General features: G+C 46.0%; 1 protein-coding gene across 2 annotated transcripts in view; it reads right to left on the bottom strand.

The window, feature by feature from the left end:
• LOC139103789 (multiple PDZ domain protein) overlaps positions 1 to 13,911 on the bottom strand; it is an 89,038-nt gene that overhangs the window by 19,002 nt on the left and 56,125 nt on the right. The window contains exons 18-20 of one of the 2 annotated variants that reach the window (XM_070658776.1): positions 9,853 to 9,949; positions 7,946 to 9,195; positions 7,161 to 7,729 (exon numbers count right to left, since the gene is read on the bottom strand). In XM_070658776.1, coding sequence (XP_070514877.1) covers positions 7,161 to 7,729; positions 7,946 to 9,195; positions 9,853 to 9,949 — 1,916 coding nt within the window. The remainder of the gene's footprint in view (positions 1 to 7,160; positions 7,730 to 7,945; positions 9,196 to 9,852; positions 9,950 to 13,911) is intronic. The other variant, XM_070658777.1, reaches the window with a different exon arrangement.

The raw sequence follows: 13,911 nt of genomic DNA, 5'->3' as shown, positions 1-13,911 counted from the left end.
CGCGCGTCTCGGCGAGATCGCGATTCGCCCCAGTTAGCTACGAGGCGAATTCCAGCGGCACGCACGAAGCGCGACTGCCTTCGTTTCCGTTATCCAAACGTCGCCGCTCGCTTCCGGTCGAGGGTGCGGACGAAGGGGTGCGAGGGCACTCGATCCGCAGTCCCGTTGGAGAACGCGGAAAGAATACGCGTGGAAGAGGCGCTTCGCTTCCTTACGTCGCGAGGTGTTCACTGCCGTGTGTCACCGACGGCCGGCACTCCGTGCGTCACTGCAAACTGGCTTCCTCTGATCTAATAAATAACACTCCCGTCGGGGCGCATGCACGCGTACATAGGCGGCAAGGCACACTCGTGCATACGCTCGCGCGCCCGCGCGTGTGTGTATACGCGCGCCGAGGTGGACGGCGCGCAAACGCGACGATAACGTGCCGAACGTGGACGCACGCCGACTGTCGCGGACGACTACTCGCACGAGAGTAGAATACTCTCCGGAGGATCCGGTGCGTGCGCGCGCGCGTCAGCGGGGGAGCGATGCTGTGTGCGTGCGTGCGTAACTGGTGCGTGCACAATCCGCCGCCCATTAAGCACGTGTGCACGTGCACGAAACCAACACGGAGCATTTGTGTGCGCGGCTCGTTCACAAGAGTTACGTAATGATTAAAAAAAGGACCATTTTTTTTTTCGCGATATTTTTTCGAGAGAAGACATTATTTTTTTTTTTTTTTATTTATTTAAATTAAATTTGTTTGAAATATGCTATTTTATCGTTGTTTGAAAATACAAATGCATAAAATGTAGGCGATAATGTCACGCGTTTTAATCGATTAACGTCGCGCTCGGCGACGCAAACAGCTATCTACCCGTTCCAAAAAGTATTTCGCAATAAAAGATGGCTGTTATTTATTCGTAAATTTTGGGATCTTCTCAAAACGTCTTTTAACTTGTATTACGTATGCCCGTTAATAACGCGAACGAGGAGCGAGTGTACCTAGCGCGCAAAAGTGAGAATACGTATGTACACCTGCGCGTATGGAAACTTACAAGGCGATACGTGCATGTATCTACGCGAACCGTGCATGCACGAGCATAGCTCGCAGGGAAATGAGATTGTACGCGAGGGTGTGTGTAGAATTTGTCGTTGAATGCTATAGTCGTGCATATATATACGCAACCGTTCTCTCCATGCCGAGGTAGCTGAAAGTTCGTACATTCGAGGCTGAGCGAAATCGAAGTCGGACACGTCCGGTACACAGATTCGCGCAATCGTGCCGGGCGATTCATGTTACGTATGTAGATACATACATACATACCCGCGCCGAAATGTAGGCGGCAGGTACGCGCACGGAAATGCACGCGCGCGTGTGTTTTATTATGCAGTCGCATCGTGTGTATGCACTCCGGCGCGCGTGTGCGCGCATGTAGGCGTATGCAGTCGAAGGAATAATCTGAACGGCTCGTATCTGTCGGCTGCCAATTGTCGATAAATAACGGCGAGCCTCATTGTCGGGCTTGACCAAATCTTTCGGGATCAGCGATCGTTGACTTTTTCCGCGACGCGTCGAAAACATTTCCGGTCGGCCTGATCGCGCAGCTTTAAATTATTAATCGGCGCCTTAGTTATCCGCGATTCACTTCGATTACTGGTGTAAGCGCCTCAGCCTCTCGACTGATTCCTCTTTAACGCGTCGACTCGAAGATTATCCCTCGGTAATGTAAAATCGATGTAGGCAAATGGATGCGCAAGTGCTCTTGCAGTCAGTTTAACTATACGGTACATTGTCGATCTTCGTGCATAATTATTACGTAAACATCTTGTTATTTCATCGGAAACTTGACGTTTAAGAACTGACTAATTGCTCGACGTATACCGTTATTGTGCGAGAAATAAAAGTAAAATAATTGACCGTTATCGTTCACAAAGCGGCGGCGGGAGCGTTACAAAGATGAAGATTGTCTTGTCGCTTAAATCAAGTGACAACGTGCTTTGCGAAGGCTTCAGGTGCGCAATAAGTACGCACGATATTGAACACGCACGCGGGAATATATATGTATGTACGAGCGGCATATTGAATAGTAGCGCCACGAGGAAACTCAAGAATAACGATATTCCCGGGTACGCCGTCGTTCCTCCTCCGCATGTGTACACGTCTACACGTGTGCGAATTGTTTGTACAAGCCTTCCTTGCCTCCGATGTATTTCCTCGCGATCGTATTCCTTCAAGTCAAACGTCACTCCGCTTTCTCAGGGTCGAATTCGCCGGTCCGACATAAAGAAAATGCGCGACGAATCGGATACGTTGTCACGTGCGAGGGAATTGGCATAATCGATGACATCAGAGCTCCCGAGCGGACTCGTTCGCCGGAATATCAGGGGCTGCGATCGGCACCGCGAGCGCGGATCAAAGCGTTCCGCGAAAGAGAATTAATTGACCGGTGATGTCGCGTAATTAGTCGCTAATTGTTCGTTCGCTGCGTTTTGAGAAGCCGACGCGATTACGAGCCTCGCGTGTCCCGTACTCCCGTTTTCCACATCCCGAGGTCGTCCCCGATAGTTTGTGACGTCACGTCGAAAGTGGAGCGGCCGTATTTTTAAGGTCAAAGTTTAATTGTCGCGCGTTTGCCCCCTCGGCTATGAACTTTCGACATTACGCGTTTCAATGATCGAGACTCGAAATTAAACCCTCGTTACGGTTCACGTGAAAAAGATACGTTTGCTCGCGACCGCCTCTTCATTTTTGTACATTTTGCGATTTCCGCTCGAGCTTATCGTCCCGACCCCGTATTTTTCTCGCGCGTTCGTCCGACCTTTCTCGCGCGCAGCTTACTCCACGCTTCTTTTGTACCGTGTCTCCTCTTTTTAACCGCTCGAGTTTCCGCCCGCGCTCACCCGCCGCATCCACTTTGACTTCCTTACGTCTTCGGCCTTATCTCTTCGCAGCCACCGGCAGAGTTCCGCGCGCATCTCTCCTCTCTCTATCTGCCGACGCGCGCGGCTTCGTCTTTGTGCCTTTACAATTCCGCCGTCCCTCGTCGCTTCTTTGTAACGACGCTTTTATCTCTCCTTATCCTCGTCGATGCGACATCGCCGCGCATGTTTGTCCTCGCCGGCTGAGCTCGTCGTCTTTTTCCACCTCGTGTTATCTGTCCGGATGCATCGCGCGCTCCCTCATCTCGAGGTCGGTCGTTCTCTCCCCGTTCCGCTGCATTCATCGCTTTTCGTCGCTCTCGTGGTTTGTTACATCACAGTCCTTCCCCCGTCTCGGTCTTTCTTCTCTCTCGCATAAATCCATTTCTATAACCGTTCCTCTCTGGCTTTCCCGTATCTATACCGCCGTATCTTTCGCGCTCTCGACGCCGCCTGCCTTTCCGGCTGTCCCTCTTCACTTACGCGACGGACCTTCGCTTACCCTGCGCTACCCTCGCAGTCTCCGAAAGTCGCCGTCACCTCGCATTAGCGTTCAGTATTCCTTTCACGTCTAAATCTACTTTGCGTCCCAAAGTCCAGCATGCGTTTTCGTTCGGTGTCCGATTTCGTCCGATAAGACCGACCTCGTCGGGGTTTTTCCTTCTTTCTTTCTCTCTCTCCGTTTCTACCGTTTTTGGTCTCTGAACGAAATGTTCGGAAATGCTCCGCGCTCTTATCATCACATTTTGCCTTTCACGTAGCATTACCAGAGTTGGCTCCCTTCGCGAACTCACGTTACACAAATGCAATTTAATTTAACTTGCAATTTGAACTGATGTACCGCGACCTACGTTGGTATTAAAAAAATATAAAAAAAGAAAAAGATCGCGCGCGACTACTATGCAAAATAAAAATCTGCCACGAACGAAATGAAAAGGGCGCGTTCGATCGCGCGGCGAGCGTACAGCGAAAACAGCCGGATTATTTCGGGCGCGGGGAAGAAAAGAAAAAAAAAAAAATATTGCATCACATTTTGGCGTTTGGTAACGTTGCGTGAGATTCTAGCGAGAACGCGGGCGCTTCATAAAAAAAAATAGCACTCCGCGGTAAGTGCTTTCTCGCGAGTGGCGATACCTCGCAATCCCGTGCGGAGAAGTTTGCAGAATCGTAAATGTAAATGGCAGCGAGAAAAGTTTCTAGAGGACATTACGAAAGAAAAGCGGAATGGAGAATTAAAAGGAGTACCGTCCGGTAACATTGTGCCTTTTGACTAATTAAAAAAAGGAACACACTCTGTATTCACGAAACACCGACCGGACAGAAGGCGTAAGAATAACTGCAAATCGTATCCCTCGCTGCCTGTGAAACATAGATTTACTTAATGTATTCGTCTCGCTATTAATTATATTTTTTTTTAATTAGTGTGACGCCTGAATTAGTTGATATTAATTCTTTTACAGCGCGTTAAATTGCGTAAGGGTGAGACGTACGAAGGGAGCGCGAGGGAGACGGCAGGTAGGAAGGTAGGTGGTGGGGATGCGAGCGGTAGGCGGCTAGCGGTGAGCGCGAGGTACGTGACTTCCCTCACCCCACTCATTCGGCACAGGTAGTAGACTGTACAGCACGCATTAAATGAGCACGCGGTCGCGCCGGAAGTGAGGTGATTTTTCGATATACGGAGACGTATCCGGGCACGAATCGCATCTAACATACTTCTCTTCACGCGGAGAATACGGGCGAACAGTTCCCGTCCCTTTAAAGTAAGTTTGATCCTCGTTTATCATACGCATATCATCGGTAAGGTTATCTTAGCTCGTCGGACGATCGCTGTAGACCCTCTTTGGGTCAAGCTCCGAGCAATCCGATCGAAAATGTTTTTTTCTTGTTGCTAACAGCGTTTCTGCTGACCAGAAGTTCCTGCACATAGTCCGGGAAAGCCGCGGTCGCGACGCAAACATTGCGCGGTATTCACGTAACAACCTTGAGCGCCCTGGTTGTCGAGCAAGCACGCATCGGCAAATATCGTCATTTAATAATCGTTGTTCTCATTTCTGTTTCAGGTGAGAAGTCTCGCATGCCATTCTAGACATCCTGAGAGGAGGAGGAGGCCTCGGAAAGGCATCGGGCATCGACGGAGCATGCTCCACGGTAAGAATTATTTTTTTTAATTCTCTAATATTAATATTTTTTCAGTAAATATTAATGTGAACGCTCCTGCAATTTAATATTAATTTTTGTGTTACAGGCTCTACATCCCCGACATCCTGAGAGGAGGAGGAGGCCTCGGATAGGCATCGGGCATCGACGCAACAACTCGAAGGTAAAGATCACTTTCGGCTTTACGTAAAATTAATAAAACGCGTAAAGAATTTTTTTTCTTTTAATCTGACTTGATTTACAGCATGTTATTAATTTTCATTTTCTGTCTTTTTTCTGTTGCAGATATTATAGTGTCGCTACCGCCGATATTAGTCTTTAAACGAACCGCAGCCGGTTCGTCGGTCGTTTTTTCGCGAAAATCGAAAAGTATTCGGGCGAGTGAATTTATTATGCGATTTTCTTTTCAAACGGGAGTGCCGCAATAGTACCGCGCGATTACCAGTGTTCAATAAGTAGTAATTCTCGCGATTGTAACTTCACCCGGGCGCGTTCGCGAGTTTCCTGTGCGCGGAAGGATGACTCGACACGTCCCATCTGAGAGGAGGAGCAGGCCCGGGACGGGTATCCTGCATCGGCGGAGCAACTTATAGGTAAATATCAATTCTTTAAATTAAATTAAAAAAAAAAACTTTTCTTTTTTTTTGTGTTAAATTTAATTCATAACTAGCATGTCTACATTAATTTTTGTTCTTTATGTTACAGCCACCGCCAGAAATCAACAACTCCGCTGACGCTCATGCAGACCGGTGAGTCGCATGGTTTTTTTTCTTTTTGTATCAATTGTCCGTGTAAGATAAATATGATTTTTGGTTAATATAAGGTTCGCGCTTGAACAATCGAAACTCCGCGTTAAATATTTTCGTCGCGTTACAACGTACTTGCGAAAATCACACCCCAGAAAGAAACGACAGGTCTTCGGCTGTGCCCGATGCGAGCTTGTCGCGTAATTTCCGCAGCTCTTCTTCGACGTACCCGAGCGACACTTGAAATCGAGACGGTGTTTTCATTCAGCGTAGCACGGATACTTGAAAATTTTCCTCTCCCTTTTTTTTTTTTTTTCGGGAACGCAAAGTATTTCAGCGTATTAACGGTGGCCTAGATTTCCAGTAAATTGTACGAGCACTTCGGGGTTTCTATGGCTAAGCGTGTAATCCAACCCTAATCGGGAGCGACAAACTACGGGAGTAAATAATATTGTTTGCAAATCGACATTTGAAGCCCCGGGTGACGACGCTCGCTCCGACTTATAATTCGATCGACAGACCGCATTTGCGATACTGCAAACAAACTTGTTTGCCTCTTTCCACGCGCCGCGACGTGGGATCGATCGATCACGTCGCCCACGCGTACGCTCCGAAATCTTTTGGGTGGGTATAATGTTTCGTAAGATAAAGCTTTCTGTTGCCGAACGACACGCGAAATATTCTCTTCAACGAACGAAAAACTGCATTATTCGCAATGCGCGATATTTAAACGTTTTTTGCCGCATATTAGTCTACTGCTTTGTGTTGATCTTCCGCAACACTCGACTGCCGAACTCGCCGGGCAAACCGGTTCTTGCCGCGGTAGGGTGAGTACGTGCGTGTGTTTACGTCTGGCCGGCAGGTTCTTGCACTCCAAGTTCGCAAGGTGGAGGACGCGCGGGCGGCGGACGGCGAGAACCGGCTTGTCCGGCAATTTCGGCAGTCGAGCGAGAGTTGCGTATGGTCAGCTCAACAACAGTAAATAAAGTAAAAAAAGTTTAGGCACCTATTTAGATACACGGTATACTCCGGACAAAAATTATACGACCGATACTAGACAGATTTTGTTCTTTTTTTATAAATGACAACTTAAATTTATAAAGATAGTTATATATTTAATCCGCGCGATCTAACACTAGCTGCAAAATTAGATATATTAGATAAATTTCCACTCGGGATTATTATACATATCTCCCAGTCTCGTTACGATCGATACAAAAAAATCTCTGACGAAAAAAAGTAAGGCATTCCGATCTCTAATCCAACAAACTTAAATATGAGATTTCAATGATCCTCGTGTAAGAAATAATTCGGAGGTTAGCAAAATCGTAATAGGGATGGAAAATTTCTTACCCGTCGTCTTCCTTCGTAATCTTGGCAACGTCACCGACGCTTCCCGTCCTCTCCGTCAGACCTTCGTGCACGATTGTGAGTTCCGGTCTGTCTGGCTGCGCGAGACTGCCGAGTTTGAAGGGAAATTGCTCCTGCCTCTGATCCTTGGTTAATCTCTTCGAGCCCTCGCTTCCGGTTCTGTTGAGCCGCCTATCCTTGCCGTCCTCGCCCGCCTCCTCGCCCCCCTCGCCATTATCCGAGACTTTCGACAGATCCCAAAGAATCTCCGGCTTCAAATTTCTCACGGAAACTTTGTGATCCTCGCCGGCGCTGGGCTTGCCTTCCGCCAAAGTGCTCTCCGAAGTCGATTTCGCCAAAGCGGGCAGCTGCAACGACGCGACGTCGACGACTTCCGGCGACGGTGCTCGCGTTAACTTCGCTCTAACCGCGTCGGGCATAAGATGCACTTCCGGCGGCGAATGTATCTGGATTTTCGCGGCCGCCTCCTCGAAACGAAGCGTGGACGAAGCCTCCTCCGCTGTAATGATCCTGGCGGTCACTAGCTGGACTTCTGGTAGTAGATCGGTTACCTGGTGCGGAAAATTTATACCCCAGTTTTATAAATTAGATAATATCTATTTCTAAACAAATCAACTTTAATTCTTTTATTAAATTTCTTAATTTTTATTTCTTAATTAAAAAAAAAAAAAATTCTTTTCAAGTTTCAAACATTAGAATTTAAAAGAACAATTAATCCGCGAGACGAAATTTATAAAATCCTTTAAGAAGCGTGGCAATTCAGTCACCTGCTCGCTGTCGTCGAAGAAAATCTCCTGCACGTCTTCTTGAATCCTGACACCTTTTTTCTCCTCGAGCAACGATTCCCTCGAGGACTCCCTGGAGAAAGAGTCTTTCTTTTTTCTCAACGAGCTCGGTCGTTTGGTAGGTTCCTGAGTCGACTCGAGTTGCCGAACTTCCGAAACGACCGCGGCAGCGGCTCGTTCCAAGGCTGGTCGTTGTTTTTTGCTCTCCGACGGTCCTTTAGCGTCCTTTGAGTGTCGCAGGGAATCTTTCGCTTCCTCCGTGTCCTCAGGTACATCTTTAAAGCTCTCCTTCCTCCTCGACGTTTCGATTGCCGTCGAGAAGCTCGCGGTCTCCTCCTCTTTGCTAATAGCCGACGGACGTTTGAGTCGTTGCTCCAGTTGTTCGTCCACGACCTCGGAAATGTGAGGCTCTGCGGTTTCCAGGCCGACATTCACGTCGGAATACGACGGTATGCTGTGCCTCGTCAGGAATTCCGTCACCCTCTCGATGCATTCCTGCTCTTTCAAGCTCTTTCTCTCCTCCCTCGATCGTCGACAAGTCTCTTCGTCCTTCCTCGCGTGCTCCTCGTCGTCGGGTTTCCGCCTCGACGAGTCCTCCTTCCGCTCGGACCGTTTAGTCGATCTCTTCGAACGCTTCTTGCTATCCGCCTTCTCCGCGAAAATCTTTTTCTTTGCACCTTTCTCCGACGACGTGTCTGATTTCTCCAACGTTTCTCTCGACGTAGACGTCCGCCCTTCGGACTCTGCGCTGCTGTGCCGCTTCAGGCTTTTTCTGTGTTCCTTGGCCGCATCCTGCGCCGACTTGGTCGTCGCGGTGACTCGGGATGCCTCTTCCGTGCTCGAAGCAGGCTCTTCCTGCACGGGAGGCACGCGATCCAACTCCAACGACGACTGTTTCTTTAACTTCACCTTGGGTGCTACCTTTTCCACCCTGGCCGGCACGTCCTTCGTGTGCCTAGGTATCCTCGTCGTCTCCACGATTATCGTGCCTCCGTACGACACGATGCTCGTCTCTTCGCGCATCGTCTTCGACGTAGTAGGATAGAACTCGTGAATGATCTCGACGTCGTTGTCGACGTCGATGTACCTCGTTGGCGATCGTTTATCCCGCTGATAGACCTTGCCGGGCCGTCGTGCCGGACTGCAAATCGGCGTCAGCGGGGAAGCGTCCTTCCACTCGTCCTCCTCGTCCTCGTCGACTTCCGGTTTGTTCGTCGAGGTTTCGGTCAAGCCTGCGACAAGTATTCGTGACCGTGTGTAAAAAAAAAAAAAAAAAAAAAAAAACACTTGACTTAATTATTCTAATCAAGAAAAAAATTATCAAAGATTTCCTAAACAAACTCTTGGATTTTCCGTTCTCGAGCTGGCAAAAATCGTATTTATTGTTTTTAATAATTCACGTGGGAGAAAAAGAATGTCGCGTGTTACCCCGCAACTCGTCAAAGCGTAGTGTGCTTTTGTACGTTATCTGTAAAGGAGGTTTGGTCTAATCGCGAGATCAAAATTGATGGCTTTCGTATATCAGAGAGCTGAATGGTAATGGCAAATTGCCACGTACGAAAGATACGCGTGTATATCTTCGCGAAAGGAGATTCTGCCGCTGTCAGACGAAGAAAGGACGCTTCGTATAGAAATCACGATGGTACGTTTCGTGAAACGAGGCGCGACATATCCCCGCTGCAGAACAATAGGAATACATGAAACCAGCTGTAACAACCGGAATGCACATTGTTATTGAATACGACGTGACTTATGCAACTCGCTTTTGGAACGCGATGCAGGCGCGATCAATAAAGAAATAAAAATATATTTTTGAATGTTCGGGGATCGGTTTCGTTGCCGAGTCGAGTTTACAACGTATTTTACAAAATATAACCAAAAAGATATACCTGATCTCGAAGATAGCAGGTCCTCGAGCTCCACGTGATCGGTCACTTCGCTCTCGTTGGGGAAACTTTTGCTCCGTTTGATCTTCGGGGTCGCCTTCTGCCGCGGAGATCGGGCGGGAAATGGGACAAAAGAGACAGGAGTTAGATCATTAGTACAAGCGTCAGCAATTACTGTTCTAAAGTCTCGCATTAAATCTTACGCCGGAGCTTGCGTAAGGAAGGAAAGAAGCTACAACGTGCCAATTGCGAAAACTACCGTGAAAAATACGCGACTCACGCGTTATTTCGTACATTGCGTTCGCGTAATTCGCGACATTCCGCCGTGGAGCATGGAATCTTTCGATATATCTCTCTTAATATCCGAGGTGCCTGGGGTATGGTAATACAACCGGCGCGGAATTTCCAATCGGCGCGGTCCGTGATTGATGCTCGAACAGCGTGATTTTATTCGTATCCGTTTGACCCGAATTAATATGGTAATCGGGCCATGTGTTTTCGCGAGTTTTGATATGCGCGATGATAATTCCGTGACGAGCGTGCCACGTATTGAGATTGAAATTGCGCCGGAGAACGGGCACTTTGGGCGGGACGTGCTACGGTAAACGCGTGCCAAATACGGCGGATCGTCGCAACGGGGATCAATAATTCGACGAGGTCTATGTATATTTATGGCGTCGCCCGCATAAATCTCGAAAGCTTTTTCGCAGCAAAAATAAGACGAATCGTCGCGGCGTAGACGGCACGGCCGTAAGCATTGCTCAACAATACGTTTGCCACTGTAATCTCCTCGCAGTCGCGATAATCCAATTAAGAAAATAGTCCCGTACAAATAGGATTGCAGGGATCCGCGACCGCCGACGATACAGCGCGTCGTTGTACAATTGAAAAATTATCTCCACCCCGAAAAAACAGGGAGAGAGAGAGAGAGAGAGAGAGAGAGCGAGCTGCTTATTAAACGTAAACTCGACGCCACACTTAATATCGATTAAAATACATTTTAATACCGGGGATGAGATGCGCGGGCTTCGATATTCAATATGAGCTCGATACTAGGTATATGAGACTCTGATGTTCGATGCTTCTGCGAGCGTTCGTAATTACACGGAAATGCATTAGAGAAAGATCTATCTGAAATGACAAAACACGATTTGTCGAAGGTGTGCATCTATTTGCGCGCGCTATTAACTAAATTAGATGCAAAGGGCATCGAATGCAATTAAATACGTTAATTAATTGAACGGGAAAATGGCAATATTTTGCCGTCTAACGGATTGTTCGAAATGATAGGTGAAAGAGATCAAATATCTCTAAATGTGTGCGTTATTTATACGTCTACAAATCATAATCGTTTGCAGAAGAGCGAGCTTTGATCTTCCGACATAATTTTAATAATTTCGTAACGCCACCGAGCTACTCGTCGCTCAACTCGCTTTTTTCGAGCCATTCGGGTAATTCGATCGGCGTATCGAATGACGATTAATCCGCTCGAATAGCAAGGGAATTAGTCGACATTCTTCGAATCGTGCGAATAAAACGACGAAAAGCGCGGATAAGAGTCGTGACGCAAAAGCGTTGAAATCGAGAGACGGAAATTTGCTGCGCCCGCTTTGAATATCGATCAACTTTCTTGGAGCAACTTAACGACGAGCTCTCATTTGTCGGCTATTAATACGTAAAACGTGAATGATAATAACGTCTTCTATATAAGCGAGCAATCTACGGAAAGAAATGTCAAGACTTACCTATAGATAGAACTTGATATATATATATTTCTTTTTTTTTTTTTTTTTTTCTTTTTTTAATCACGAGACTTTCCAACTCATGCAGTTTGCGATACGTCGCGAACAATGACGGATTCGTGCCGGGTACCAGTTGCACAACGGAACATCCATATCATTTCACAAGTCTATTTATCACGAAAAATAATAACTCTTGCAGCAACGAAACTGTCGATTCACCGATAAGTAAATTTGTAGAACTCGAGAGCATCCTCGAAGTAACAAAATCATCTGTTATTAAACGGACTTATTCTAAAGCTCGACTTAAATTATGCGTTACAAAGGGAAATAAAATGATTTCGAGATAGCGGCGTTATAGCGAGACAGCGATACTGAAAAAACAAAATCTCTCGATGGCGAAAAATGCTGAAAGAGTAATAAAATATTTAATCGTTCGAACATCTGGCGAGACATTTCGTATCAACATCTTCTTATCGTATGTGTGCGTATTCAGTATATTTCTATATTTCTGATAAAATGTAACAAAGTTAGTGATACAATTTCATAACGATCGACTTTAGATACATCGAGAACGATAAAGAGGAAGAACTTACAAAATCGTCGTCGTTTAAAATCATGTGCTCAATTTCGGTACGTTGTATTAGAGAAAACTTCTCACGCGACAAGTTAAACGTGGCATTGATGCGGAAGATCGAACACAAGATGTCAATCATGTTAATTAATTAACACGTATGTCAATGATTAAATTAACGTATACGGCGGAAGGAAGAAGTTCTGAATGACCGAACAAAAATGCGCATCTTCCTTCTCAATTCCTTCTTTTCCCCCGCGATTTCGTATTTTCAATTCGCACGAGATTGTACTCTGTACGCTCTTTAATCTTTTTAATTATTAATTGCCGTCGTTAAAACGAGCATAAACGAGGATATAGAAAGAGTGCTTAATCATGGTAACGTTTATTTTCTATTTCTGTTTCGGTTTATTGGTCGATAACTGCAGTAAAGGTATAACTCGGGAAACGCATCCGCCTCGGCGTTTACGCCTCGCTCTGAAAAACGAAAAAAATACGTCATCATTAGAGAGGTATACATGTGCCCACGCAGGCGTGTGTCTGTATGTATATTTTAACGGTCCTTATGATACGTTCGACAGTGATTTTCGACCATTCTCGCTAAACTCTACGAAGCGTGCCAAAGTGACTACTACTTGCGTTCATCGCCTTCGAATAAACTTTTCTGTGCTTCCTACACGCAAAATGAGACAAATGCTTATCTCTGGAAAAGTAGGGAAAAGTGTAACATAGAAAGCGTTTCTAATAAAAAATTCAACGTCACGTGCATTCGATACATCATTAAAAGAAAAAGAACGCATGATGGGAATAGAGAAAATTATCCGTATTGCATTAAGAATATAGTCGTCCATTTTATGTACATATTATATTATTTATACATATATAAATATATATATATATATATATATATATATATATATATATATATATATATATATATATTACATATGTATATTTTTTTTCAAGTATTTTATATAAAACGTTTTAAATGTTCACAAAAATATAGCAATTATTAAAATATTCACAGGTGGAAAAAAAAATCATGTATAAAGAATTACGAAAGAAAATGAGATACACATTAACCCGTTAACGACGTCGTGACAATTATCGCGTTTCTGCAAAGTTCCTTTGAAACATTTAACATCAGCAAGCGTGGCTTCTCCATCGTTGACGGAGATCGCGCAAAAGTTCATATTGCAGAAGGAGAAATGATAAATTCCGATCCCCGGCGAGTTAGTCGAGCGATTAAATATCCGGCAAAAATTTTTCTCGCGGTAATAAAAGTAACGCGCGTGGGTAATACTCGAGTGGAAGAAGGTCGTCGTGATAAACGCGCCCGGCGCAGGTGTCCCCGATAACGGCGAACTTACGTAATAATTGCACCGCCGTGTGTTCCGTCGAACGTGCAAAGAATCGCGTGATCGCGAAAGTTTTTGGCGAAGAAACGCGGAGGATCTGCGGAAATATCGTCGCTCTCGTTTCCTTCAAGTTTGAAGGAGGGACGTACGAGAGGCAAAGCGAAGCACTTTCGCTCAATCTCGAAGCTCGTTTATCGTAACTTATCACCGTTGTCAGCGCGAATCGATAACGATTGATTTATCCCGAATGACCCTTCTTTCCCTTCTTTTGAATTTCCGAGTTAAGCCACCGTCGTTTAATCGCTGCTAAATCTGGAAAATACATTTTTAACTCTTTATCCTGAGCGAGTCGCGAGGAAATGTTCCTCGCGTTTTATTTACGCCGAGCTTA

The sequence above is a fragment of the Cardiocondyla obscurior genome, linkage group LG07 (assembly GCF_019399895.1).
Source record: "Cardiocondyla obscurior isolate alpha-2009 linkage group LG07, Cobs3.1, whole genome shotgun sequence".
In the NCBI taxonomy this organism is placed as follows: Eukaryota; Metazoa; Arthropoda; class Insecta; order Hymenoptera; family Formicidae; genus Cardiocondyla; species Cardiocondyla obscurior.
Note: the sequence above shows the minus strand (reverse complement) of the source record. Positions and strands in the feature narration are given on the sequence as shown.